Raw genomic sequence first — 13784 nt, 5'->3', positions numbered from 1 at the left:
GGGAGATGGGAGATACTGAGGGCAAGGGAGCTAGAAAGAATATAGCTGCAGCCTGCTTCTTCAGGATATGGGCTGGATACCCTTTGAGAGTCCAGCCTGGAGGAATGCTAGAACAGTAGAAATTTTGGGGTTGCATACAGAGAGCACCAGGATACGAAGGTCTTCCATGTAGATGAGTAGATGAGGACTGTGGAAAGTTAACTGGATGCTAAGATGGTGTTGATCATGTCTGCCTTGAGACCACGTTTTGTTAGACGCCTCCGCTCAAGAACCAGGCTGTCAGCTGGAACTATTTGGGATCTGGATGATGTAGATATCAGATCCAAATGTTGTGGTAGCCTCCACAGAGGGAACACCACCATGTCCAGAAAATCCAATATCCGAAATCCAAGGATGCCAAGGCCAGAATGGTGCCACAAGAATCACTGTGTCCTGGCCTTGTCCTCCTTGATCTTTCGAAGCACTCGAGAAAGAATTGGGATTGGAGGAAATGCATATAGCAGCCCTGGAGGCCAAGGAGGCGATAGAGCCTGCATTGCTTCCGCTTTGGGAGAGTGAAACTTTGAGAAGAACCTTTTGAGTTGTTGATTCTCCAGAGAGGCAAAGAGGCCCACTAACATGGGAGAGGTGGAGTCGAGGTACGAAGAACCGCAGGGAAATATATGCCACCCTAAGCCTGAGCAAGTTGATACTCTTCCTTTTTTTGGCCAGAGACCAGTGATCTTGGATGATGTGGCTTTGGCAGTGGGCATCTCCCCCTAGGAGACTGGCACCTGTGGTGAGAGAAACCCGCGTTGGATCTCTGAAAGGACAGCCATTCTTCAGTTGCCATTGCTTTTTGGAGGCCTGGAGAAATACGAATCTGGATATTTTGCTTGGCAGCAATGGCATCCTGAAAGGGTAGGAGAGCCTACTGTAACTTGTGATAATGGTGCTTGGCCCATGGCGTCACTTGTGAGGCTGATACCAGGAGGCCCAACACCCTTGCAAGAAACATGAGGTCTGCATGTTTGGAGTGTGATAGGAGTTGGGCCACCTCCCTGATGCTTAAATTCTGTTGTGTGACAGCGAGATTGTGCCCTCAGTGGTGTCCAGATAGGCACCCAGATGAGTCAGAGTTTGAGTTGGATGCAAATGACTTTTCTGAAAATTCACTAGGAAATCATGGTCTTGAAGGTAATCCAGTGTAATTTGTAGATCTCAAAGAGCCCTCTGTCTGGATGGGGAGCAAATTAGTAAATCCTCCAGGTAGGGGTAAATATGGATGCCCTGGAGGCGGAGATGTGCTACCAGGGCAACCATGATCTTTGTAAATGCCAACCCAAAGGGAAGGACCCAAAACTGAAAGTGTTGTCCATTGTACAAAAACCAGAGAAATTTCTGATGCTCTGGATAAATGGGCACATGAAGATAAGCCTCCCTCAGGTTTACTGAAGTGAGAAAGTCTTGCAGATGTAGAGCCTCCCTGATGGAGGCCAATGTTTCCATCCTGAGCTTCTTGTACACAACCCATTGGTTAAGAAATCTGAGGTCGAGGCCAGCCCTCCAGGCATTTCAGTCCTTCTTCTCAGGAGAGTTGGACACTGAGGAACAAATTGGGAGAGCAGCCAGGCACAGAGATCCAGTATGTAGCCCTGAAGGATGGTGTTTAGAACACATTTGTTGGTGGTTGAAGACTCCCATGCTGGGGAAAAATGCTGTAGTCTGCCCTGACTTCTGGGACTGTGGCGTCATTGTGATTGCTGATTCCATCCACCTTCAGAGGAGGTAGAAGGCTTGGAATTTTGCCAAAAATGTGGAGAAAAGCAGGATCTGTTCCAGTTGCCTCTGCTTGGTCTGGTATGCTTATATCGTGATGGTACACAGGAGCCACAAAAGGAATTACTCAACTGGTATGATGAGTACCTCTGAGGAAAATGCCTGTCATCTCTATGCGAGGAGACCAAAACCTTTATCTTATCCCACGATTCCACCAGAACATCTTTCAATGCCTCTTCACCGAAGAGCTTTCCTCCTGTATAAGGAGCTGTGGAAAGGTTGACTCTGGAGATGGTGTCTGTGTCCCGGTGCTTCAGTCATAAGGTCCTCCTGGTCACCACATCTGCTACAAAGGACAGTGCTGCAAATTGGGTGGCACCCAGAGTTGCATCTGCCAAATAGGCAGCCACCCTAGAAATTTTCAGCAGGATCTTGTGTAAACGATCTGGATCCTGGTTGAGATTTTCAATTAAATCATCAAGCCAAACTAAGGATGCACGAGTGAAGGCAGAAGCAGCACAGAATGCACACATGGTCAAAGCTGTGGCTTCATGCGCTCTGTGTATGGAATAATCCAACCACCTCTCATTAGGATCTTTGAGATGAGCATCCCCATCTTTTGGCAGGACATTTTTGGCCATGAGAGCTGAAACAGGGTGGTCAATGGCTGAAATTTTAAGTAAGTCTGTAAACTCAGAGTCCAAATTATAAAGTTTATTGGCTAAAGAAACAGATTTTCTGTACTGAAGGGGGGTATCCCATTCAGCTTTAGTAATATCCTTAAAGGAGTTAGGCACTGGAATACATTTGATTGACACTTTGGGTTCAGGTAGCACCGCCATGACTTTAGACTGGGCTGGAGGAGGGTCAGTAGGAGGAAAATTAAGTTACAGAGCGGTCAGTACTTTGTGCAGCAGTGGAGCAAAATAAGAGTCATGGAACAGGTGATGGTGTGTGTGATCTTCCCCCATGAAGCCCTCACTCCATTCCCCTCCCTCTAACCAGGGATCTCCAAAAGGGCCAAGAGGATCTGCATTCATAGAAAAGGTGACCTAGTAATCCCTGAGGGAGGTGACCCTGGTTGTACCCCGATCTGAAGCAAAGGGGTTGTGAGAGCTAGAGGTATCTTCCGTGGAAGTATGTGCTTGCCTATGGTTAGAGCAATTAGTGTGCACAAGCAAATGTCTAGGAGGCCCAGCATGCAATGAGTAAGGCGCACCAGCATCTGTGGAAGCATGAGGCACATTGTGCTGTTGTTCACAAGCGGGAGAAGTGGAGGAGCAGCCCTTAACTTTGCTGATAATTCCCCCATTAAGGCTGCTTTAATTTGTCTCAGTATGTTGGCACTCTTGGACAGCGTCATCAGATCCCTGTGTATAGAATGGAGGCTGTCTGACTCCAGATAAGGCTGGGGGAGTCTGCTGGGCTAGTGGAGAAGATTCCGGAAAGCCCAGAAAATCTTCCTATCCGAAGGTATGAGATGGAAACCACTGTTATTGAACTTGAGCCCCCATATCACCATGGCGGTGGGAAAGGCACCACTCCCTTTCTTTGCTTTGGGGTCACAAGGCATGGGGAAATTGCTGTTTATGGCACAAGACAGATGGCTCCATGGTGTGCAGTGTCTTTGCCCCCAGGGTTTGTTTTGGCCATGAGGAGTCTTCAAATGTCTGCACTTCTGCTTGGCCTTGTGGGCTGCAGGGAGCGTGGTAGCTGGTAACTGACCGATGGGTGCCATTCCCATGGTCCTGGCTGAGGCAAAGGAGACAAGCGGTGTACAACACACTTGCCTGACACGAAGGCGCAGTGGATTCAGGCACAAAGAATTGGTTGTTTGTGAAGGGGAGATACGACCGTTTCGTTCTCCCCCCCACACACACACACCAAACAGGGCTGAGATAGGAGCAGAAAGCAAAAAAAAGGAAAAGGGCAGGAAAGACAGATAACTTTTTTAGGGTTTTTTTTTAGGAAAAAACAGTCACTAGAACAGTGTAGCAGGAGGAAAGGAAGGAAGAAAAGGCTTTAGAAAGAGGCAATGATAGTTAATAAGAAAGAACCTGAGGGAAAATGGGAGCAAAGTCAGAATGTGACCAGTCCAATGGAGGCAGGAAAGCAAATTGAGGAATGCTGGGAGTGACCCACTTTCCTCAACTTGCCTTTCCTGCCTGGGACCAGAAGGTGGAGCCATAACCCAAGCTGATGAGTTTCACAAGCAACACAAGAACAACCTTTTTCTTTTCCTTAAGTATTATTATTATTATTATTATTATTATTATTATTATTATTATTATTATTATTATTAACCCCCTCTAGGATGCACACTTTAACATGGTGAAGGGGTTTGAGAGTGTCAAAGAAGCTAAGAGCAATGCCGTCAGGAGTCCAGACCAAGAGGCTAGACTCCTAGCAGGGGCACCCAAGGCAGAATGGTCAAAGCTGAGAGACCACACTAAGATGCATCCAAACTCAGAGGAAGACAATGGTAAACCACCTCTGAATACGTCTTACCACGAAAACCCTATGAACAGAGCATCCAAAATGCAACACAAGACAGTACTGGAAGATGAGACTCCTGGGTCAGAAGGCACTCAATGAGCTACTGGGGAAGAACAACTGTTCATACAAGTAGCACTGTGACTAATGATGCAGCTGGGTCAAAGCTGAAAGGAAGCCCCGAGACTGATGCGCATAGATGTGAAAGGAGAGTCCGGAGTCGTACAATGCACACAATAGGAACATGGAATTTGAGAAGTATGAACCAGGGAAAGTTAGGAATTGTCAAGCAAGAAATTGAACATATCAACATTATAATACTTTGCGTGAGTGAATTAAACAGATGGGAATGGGACATTTTCAATCAGGCAACTACAAAATATTTTATGCAGGAAATGAGAAATTAAGACGTTGCTTTAATAGTGAGAAGTGATGTAGCAAAAGCAATTAGGAACTATAAGGCAAAGTCTGAGTGAGTGATATCAATGAGATTTAACGAGATACCGATTAACATAACCATCATCCAAGTCTACGCTCCAATGGCAAACGCAGAAGAGGAGGAATTGGAGAGATTTTACGCAGAAGCATAGGAAGAAACTGATCACACACCAAAACAAGATGAGCTGATAATCATGGGGAACTGAAATGCAAAAGTAGGGAACAGAGGAGAACTAGGAATTGTGGGGAAATGGGGCTTAGGAGATAGAAATGAAGTAGGAGAGAGACTTATTGAATTCTGTGAAGCCAGTAATTTTCTTGCAAACACACTTTTTGAGCAACCAAAAAGACGACTGTACATGTGGACATCACCAAATGGTCAATATAGGAATCAAATTGATTATAGAAATGGAAGCAGAAGATGAAGAAGGTCCATACTTTCTGTGAAAACAAGACCAGGAGCAGACTGCGCTACAGATTATGAACTGCTTGTATTGAAAATCAGAGTAAAGCTAAAGAAGAACAACAAAGCAATCATAATGCCAAAATACAATTTAAATAACATCCCAGAAGAATATAAAGATCAAATAAGAAACAGATTTGAGGCTTTAAACTTAGCTGACAGAGAACCAGAAGACCAATGGAGTGAAGTCAGGGACATTATCAGAAAGAATGCAAACAGACAATACCTCTAGTTAAAAAGAGAAAAAGACCTCAACGGATGACTGAAGAAACTCTTAAAACGGTTAAAGAGAGAAGGAAAGCAAAAGGAGATAGAAACAGTTAGAACCTTAAATGCAATAATACAGCGACTAGTACGTAGGGACAAAGAGAACTATTACAATAGTTATTGTATAGAAATAGGACAACAAAAAGGGTAGAACAAGAGCTCTAGTCCAAAAGATTAGAGAAATGAAAGGGAAATTTAAACAAACAGTAGGGAAGGAAACACACTGCCTGGCCGAGATAAAATAAAAGGAAGATGGAAGCAATACAATGAAGAACTCTATAAAAGAGATGCAAGGATGACAGATTCATTCATGGAGGAACCGTATGATGAAGAACCAGACATTTTAGAATGTGAGGTTAAAGCTGCTCTTAAAATACTTGGAAGAAACAAATCACTGGGCATAGATGACATGTGGCATAGTGTTGCTACAAGCTACTGAGATTTTGATAAACATTTTGATAAATTTTGATAAGTTTTGATAAACATTTGCCAAGAAATATGGAAAAATAAACAATGACCTACAGACTGGAAGTATTCAATATACATCTCAATTCCAATTGCGGTCGATGGGCAAAATAATACGCAGACAACAGCAGCTATGGTTGAACAAAGGGCCACTTTATTAAACTACAACCAAACTTTAAAGCGACCTGCAGAGGTGAAAACTAAGTGCGGGAACTAACTATAGGCAAGCAGCTTGCCCTACAGCTTTAGGGCGACCAGCCCCTGCTGGGTCAAAGGGCAAGCCCCTTTTGCTTACCCCTTGCCCCGGCCACACCTTCCCACATCACCAACCCCGAGGCCGTAGAACCCTCGGGTGGATGAGGTAAGAATGGCCCCAAAAGCAGCCCATATCCTGCCCTCGGGCCGTAAAACCCTGAGGACAGGCCTCCGAAACCACCAATCACCTCCAAAGGTGCCTAAGAGGGCCACCTAGCTGTCTTTACCTATTCCCCTTCCCACACTTTACCGAATCTGGTCCCCAACTTGCCCAGTAGGCATCGATTTAAAACCAAATTAGCCAAATTAACCTATTAATCACGACACCCCCTAACCCAATTCCCTCCGTCTTCCAGAGTGTGGAGCAGGCAAAAAACCTGCCCGTCAACAAGGGTGGGCAGGATAAAAATTCCTACTCGGCCCCGAAGCGACCCCGTAGGCACACCATAAAAGAGGGAGGGCGGGGTGGGCGTCGCGAGCCAAGAGGAAGGAGGAGGGGGCAGCACTGGCTTAAATACGCCCTTGACGCTCCGCCCCCTCCATGCAGGACGTCACACGTCAGTTTAGCGTGACGCGCGACCCTGCCCTTCCCCAACATGGCTTCTGCAGCTTCGCTCTCGGCCGCAATTGAGCCCTGCTCGCCCAGGTAAGCGGAGCTGTATAGAAAGGGGATCCCAGGGAATGCAGTAATTACTGAACTATTCCCTTAATATCCCATGCTAGTAAAGTAACGCTCAAGCTTCTACAACAAAGGCTCTTAACCATCTATGGAGTGAGAAATGCCAGACGTCCAAGCTGGATTTAGAAAGGGAAGAGGTACCAGAGATTGGATTGCAAGGAATTTCAGAAGGAAATCACCCTGTGCTTTATAGATTACAGCAAAGCTTTGATTGTGTAGATCATGAAAAACTATGGAATGCTTTAAAAGAAATGGGGTGCCACAGCATCTGATTGTCCTGATGCGCAACCTATACTCTGGACAAGAGGCTACTGTAAGGACAGAATATGGAGAAAACGATTGGTTCCCCATCAGAAAGGGTGTGAGACAGGGGTGTATTTTATCACTCTATTTGTTTAATCTACGTGCAGAACATATCATACGGAAAGCAGGATTGGACCAAGAAAAAGGAGGTGTGAAAATTGGAGGAAGAAATATCAATAATTTAAGATATGCAGATGATACCATACTACTAGCAGAAACCAGTAATGATTTGAAACGAATGCTGATGAAAGTTAAAGAGGAAAGCACAAAAGCAGGACTACAGCTGAACGTCAAGAAGACTAAAGTAATGACAACAGAAGATTTATGTAGCTTTAAAGTTGACAATGAGGACACTGAACTTGTCAAGGATTATCAATACCTCGGCACAGTCATTAACCAAAATGGAGACAATAGTCAAGAAATCAGAAGAAGGCTAGGACTGGGGAGGGCAGCTATGAGAGAACAGGAAAAGGTCCTCAAATGCGAAGATGTATCACTGAACACTAAAGTCAGGATCATTCAGATCATGGAATTCAAGAGATGGATTGGAGGAGAGCTTTGAGCATACCATGAACTGCGAAAAAGACAAATAACTGGGTGTTAGAACAAACTGTGTTGATCGTCGTGCACTGATCTCCCCATATAAAACCAATTCACGCAGAGGTGTCTTCCAACCAAACCACACCAAAAGTCCCATGGCGATTGGCGAATGATGACGGGGGCAGGACTGTGAAATCTGGAAGCCCCTAGTCATGGACTGGCACATGGGCGGTGGATACAGTCTCAGTCGTCCTGGCTCAAGGACCAAGGCAGTTGAGTAGTTCGGCAGCTATATCCATGACTGAGCAGTCCTATTCAGGATCCACTCTGCTCACCCCGTATGGGGAGGGGGCTAGAAAAGGTGCCCTAAACATAGTCTGCCTCATCTCTCTCCTTCACTGGATTACCGCATCCAGTGGGGTCACCACTTAGCAGTCGCAAAAGACAATTGAACTTTGGAACATGGAATATATGGACATTGCTGGACAATACAAATAGTGAACATCCTGAACTCAGGACTGCCATCATCGCAAGGGAGTTGAGACATTTTAATATTGACATAGAAGCACTCCAAGCAACTTAAAGAGCAGGAGAAGGACAACTGAAGGAAGAAAAAGGTTATGCCATCTTCTGGACTTTGGACACATAATAAGACATGATTCATTAGAAAAGATAATAATGCTGGGAAAAACAGAAGGGGGTAGAAAAAGAGGAAGGCCAAACAAGAGATGGATTGATTCCATAAAGGAAGCCACGGACCTGAACTTACAAGATCTGAACAGGGTGGTTCATGATAGAAGCTATTGGAGGTCACTGATTCATAGGGTTGCCATAAGTCGTAATTGAGTTGAAGGCACATTACAACAACAAATGGATATGACTAGATATGAGGGATATGAGAACAGTATTTCATTTCTTACTGTTTTGCAGAAATGAAAAGATGGGGGGGATCCTATCTAAATGTTATGTTAGCTTTCCACAACTGTTTTTAACATGAAAATGCAGAATACAGTTATGGAGCAAGGTAAATTAGGTTGCAATCCTATACACACTAACTTGGCAGTAAATCCCATTTGCATCTGAGGAGACTAAAGATGGGGAAGAAACTCAATTCAGTTTGAATCTAAAGCCAAATCAGATTCACACTTTCCAAAACAATATGAGAACATGGCCATCTTTCGAAACTCGCACTTCTCTCAATGTTGCAATGCAGCTCTCCAACCAAAATGTTTACAAAAATGCATATATCAGGGGAAGGTGTGCATAAAAATGAATATATTTGTGAAAACATACAAAATTTCATATGAAATTGCTTGCAAAAATGTGTACATTAGTCAAAACTGTATACAAAAATGTGTTAATTAGGAGAAATTCACATTAAAATGGTGAAGAACTTTCATGAAGATTTTTTATTTAAAAATTTGCAAATTTCTGCAATAATGTGGAGAACTGAATTTAAGGATGGAAAAATGAGAAACTGAGAGATTTGAAACTGATAGATCTTCCCATCCCTAGAGGAGACTTGCATCTCATATAGGATTTGCATCTGAGTACACATGTAGATTGCACTGATCTGTGCTGGAGGAAAGAGTTAAGATAAGGTGTAGGTGACCTTTTGCTGGCTTCTACTGAGGGCTCCACCACGCCCAGTAGGATGGGAAACTACTGCTGCTGGCTCTTCTGCCAGTGGTAGACTGTGGAAACACCCCACACTGGGTATGTCAGACAGCTTTAGATCCAAAAGATCTTGGATCCCTAAGGGGCCCAATCTTTAGGCAGCAAAAAAAAAAAGAAAAGCAAAAATACCACCCCCACTTTCCAATCTGGCCAGTGAAAGCAGCAGACTTGGAATGCGATGGCTTATCCACCTCCATGCTATGTTGCTCCCCAGCCAGGTTTAGGATTGCTCTGTTATCCATGCTCTTAAAACAGAGATGTATTGTGTTTTGTTTGCTATAATACCTCTATGTTGTATCAACTGCAAATTATATACAAAATCCTTCAATAAAAAGCATTTTTTTAAAAAAGGATTGTTCTGCTAGTCTTGCTTTCCCAACTTGCCTACCATCTTTGGAATAAGGTTGCAAGTGTTTTTCCTAATAATTGTCACTTTTTTATTAGAGCAAAATGTCTCCTGTTATGAAAAATACATATTTTAAAGATCAATGTAATGTAATAAGTTGTTGAGTAATCACCACGAAAATCTTTTTGCATGAAATTAAGTAGTTAGTGGCCAAATACTTAGAATTTAATACATTAATCTGATGTGAAGACAAAAAATGCACGTTTAAATAACCATTTTGTTATGTCTTTTGAATCTTGCATACATGAAATGGGAAACTTACTCCACGCATTTGTTTTCTCCATTTATGGAAAAATGACCACATATATATTCATGTCATGTACAGTTTTCATGTTACACTGAATATACATACAGGAGACACTGATATTTTGGCTAGTTAGTGTCACAGATTAACCATACCATGTTTCTGTTTGGTAGAAGGTATGTCATACAACTTTTGCATATCTTGCATTTATATCATACTATAGACTGTTCAGAGTGTTTCACATTAGTGGTGTCACAAGAAATTAAATAGGGTGCTTACATAGTTAAAACTCCCTGATGAAATTCTCCATGCAGAATCCAAGCAGGCAGCACAACCAACCCCAAGCGGACTGCCCACTTGATTGTGCTTGCACACACACAAAACCCTATCCTGATTTTCAAGGATAGGACAGGATAGCAAGTGGTAGTTTCTTCAAAGACAGAAGAGTCCAGTGGGCATCTTCTAGCATTCTTTTGAACATCACACCTACCCAACTCTTTAGGGGCTTTAATGTTCAACTTAAATACTGGAAGGCATCTGTTCTTCACTAGGGTAGGCAGGGTTCTGTTTGCCTTTCCCTATCTGTAATCCTTAGAACCATATAAAGGTAGGTCAGTATTATTATCCTGTTATTTTAGATTAAGGGGCTGAGTTCATGACAAGAGATTTGAACCAGGAACCAGTCTCTTACCTGCTGTGTAACACCAGCTCCTCGTCTTACTTACTGCAGAGTATCTCTATTAAAATAAGTAAAGCAACTCCTATATAATGGGTTACGAATACTTTAGCTCATGCAATGAATGAGATGTGTCAAAATTATACTTCTATGTTTCAGCACAGATGTGCTTTTTAACATAAATTCTGAAAGCTTACAGGAAGAGTCAAGAAACAAATTAAAGATGTCTTACGTACACCTACCTCTGGTATAGCTGGCATTGAATCCTCTCTTTTGGATGCTAAAATCACTTGTAAAAGATACAATCATTTCATTTCCAGTTGAGTTAAATGATAAGCCTTTGGCAGTGACACCACAAAGAGGAACTTTTTTCTCTCCAGTGTCCAAGGTTAGAAAATCATAAATGCAGTTGGGTGCTTCTTCGATCTCAAAATCAACAAATGTTATCTGAATTATGAATCCAGAAGGAGCCCTGATGGTCCACTTGCATGCTTGACTGTTAGGATAAACACTAGGGAAGCAGGGAGAAGTGAAAATTCCTGTGGGGCTGGAAAGCACCATACGACACTCAGAGCATCCAAGAGCTATGGAACAAACAAAAGAGAAAGATTTAAGGCATAAGATACATTTCAAAACAGGAGAATTTAGGGTGCATACACATTATGATGTACCATGCAGAATTACTACTAGGTAGCATTTTTCACTACATTTTACTAAGATAATTTGGTTCCCTTAAGACATGAACAGCTTCATACATGAGAGCTGCTTCTTGGATGTATGTAATTCCACACACAATTAGCATGTGAACAGCACAAACCAGAGTAGATAAGTTTAAATTAAAGTGATTTGAATCACCAGTAAAAAAATCTGATTTAAATAATTTTAGGTAAAGTTTCACTTATTGTCCTTCAATGCATTTTCAGAATAGGCATGGTGGTTAGAACAAGTAAAAATATTGCTTTATTTCTATTTTTATAATCTGTTATCTATTTTTTTCTTATACCCTGCTTTTCTATTTCAAAAGCCGCTTCAAAGTCCCAATGAACCAAAAAAGTAGATCATCATGTTAAAATAAAACTAATTTAATATTTCAGAATTTTGGCAGTAGTAAAACCAACAGAAATTAAAAATGCAGATAATAGCCCCCATATAACATCACAACAATCCAGTTCTTGGAATAAACTGATTGGTTTAACAAAGTTCAAAAAACTAGTTCAAAAATCTTTGAACGACACATGAAAATAGTTCCCATAATTGCCAGGTAAACTGAATGTGAATTAAGTTTGCTTTGGGGCAGAACTTTGAATGATATCTTGTTGGTGGTGTTATGTACCTTCAAGACAATAACGACTTATGGCGACCCTATGAATCAGCAACCTCCAATAGCATCTGTCATGAACCACTCTGTTCAGATCTTGTACGTTCAGGTCTGTGGCTTCTTTTACGGAATCAATCCATCACTTGTTTGGACTTCCTCTTTTTCTGCTCCCTTCTGTTTTTCCCAGCATGATCATCTTTTCTAGTGAATCATGTCTTCTCATTATGTCTCCAAAGTAAGACAACTTGTCCATTGTTCTTCCCCAGTAGCTCAGTGAGTGCTTTCTGACCTGGGAGTCTCATCTTCCAGCACTATCTCGTGTTGCATTTTGGATATTCTGTTCATAGGGTTTTCGTGGTAAGATATATTCAGAGGTTGTTTACCATTGCCTTCCTCTGAGTTTGGATGCATCTTAGTCTGGTGTCTCAGCTTTGACCATTCAGCCTTGGGTGCCCCTGCTAGGAGTCTAGCCTCTTGGTCTGGACTCCTGATGGCATTGCTCTTAGCTTCTCCAACACTCTCAAACCCCCTCACCACATTAAGGTGTGCATCCTAGAGTCACTGCTTTTCTGCAAATAGTTGGAAGCAGAATCAATATGGAGATTCCACTTAACACTTAAATATAGTGCTATATTATTAAGGCATATAGAGTTTCTCTTCTCCCTCCCCCCCTCCCCAAATTCTACATATTTTTCCCCAAATTGTGGTCTGTGGACCAGCTTCATTCAGGTGGTCTGCAATGTGTCTGTAAAATACAAGTAAAAATCATGCAGCATCTAGCACAGTGGCTTATAATTGCTACAACAGACAAAAAATCATTAAGTGGTCCACCAAAACCCTTAGCAATGTTCAAGTGGTCCATGGGGAGGGGGGTTGGTACCACTGACTGTGAGTAACCTTCAGTTTAATTGTGGCACGCTTAAGTAATATAATGGCAACAGAAGAATGAAATCATTCCATGCCATTAAACGTGCATTTTCCCATAAACATACTGATACATAAATGCAAAGTGCAGATTCAAAACAACATTCCACTGAAGCCATGAATGGTCTCAATAAATAATTTTCTACCTTTCTGTACTGTTTATACTCCAAAGACTGCCCCTTTTCTATTTATTTATCTTGAACAAAATCCAGCTGATCCTACCAGCACTGTTATTCTAGCAGAGGCACCCAGTAACACAGGAGGAAGGGAAGCCATTTTTGCCAGTTTCACCCACACACCCACAATCCATAGCACAGAGGGCAGGGGACACTGGTAAAAATTTTCTCCCTTCTCTTCAGTTAGCAGATGTCTCCTGCTGAATTAAAAGACCTTCCGCTTGCACATGAGCACCAACTAGATGGAGCTCGTTAAAGCCCAAGCTTTTAAACCTTACCCTTAAATGTTTGGTAGCATTTTTAGTTGTTTCCCTTCACTTTATCCACATAGTAATACTCCCATAACCAGGAATCATGTAAAGCCTTCATATCCTAGACTAGAAAAAGTGCACAAACCTACTGATATGTTTTATAATTCAATGAAAGGCCAGATTGTGCTCAGACAAATTATTCAACAATTGGTTTTTGGCCACTGATGCCAGGAAACAAAGAGAGTATTATATCACCAGTCCTATCAACTTGCTTTATGTCTTCATTTGCTGATACTTTGTGTCTTGGAGAGAATTCGTCCTATGGTTGAACTGGTTGGTGCACATAACAGTGAATGAATCAATCGAAAGACCACCAGAGAGTTTAATAGCTATGCCCTTTTATGCTTAAGTATCACCATAGATAGCACAATGAATTCTTATATATGATTTG

The 13784-nt window shown here is 42.3% G+C and overlaps 1 protein-coding gene across 4 annotated transcripts in view; it reads right to left on the bottom strand.

The window, feature by feature from the left end:
- ADGRG6 (adhesion G protein-coupled receptor G6) overlaps positions 1-13784 on the bottom strand; it is a 196042-nt gene that overhangs the window by 122094 nt on the left and 60164 nt on the right. For all 4 annotated transcript variants that reach the window (XM_061624020.1, XM_061624017.1, XM_061624019.1 and 1 more), the window contains exon 4: positions 10907-11248. In XM_061624020.1, the coding sequence (XP_061480004.1) occupies positions 10907-11248 (342 nt within the window). The remainder of the gene's footprint in view (positions 1-10906; positions 11249-13784) is intronic.

Source organism: Rhineura floridana, chromosome 4 (genome assembly GCF_030035675.1).
Source record: "Rhineura floridana isolate rRhiFlo1 chromosome 4, rRhiFlo1.hap2, whole genome shotgun sequence".
Classification (NCBI taxonomy): Eukaryota; Metazoa; Chordata; class Lepidosauria; order Squamata; family Rhineuridae; genus Rhineura; species Rhineura floridana.
The sequence above is the reverse complement of the archived record's forward strand: the minus strand, read 5'-3'. Positions and strand labels throughout refer to the sequence as shown.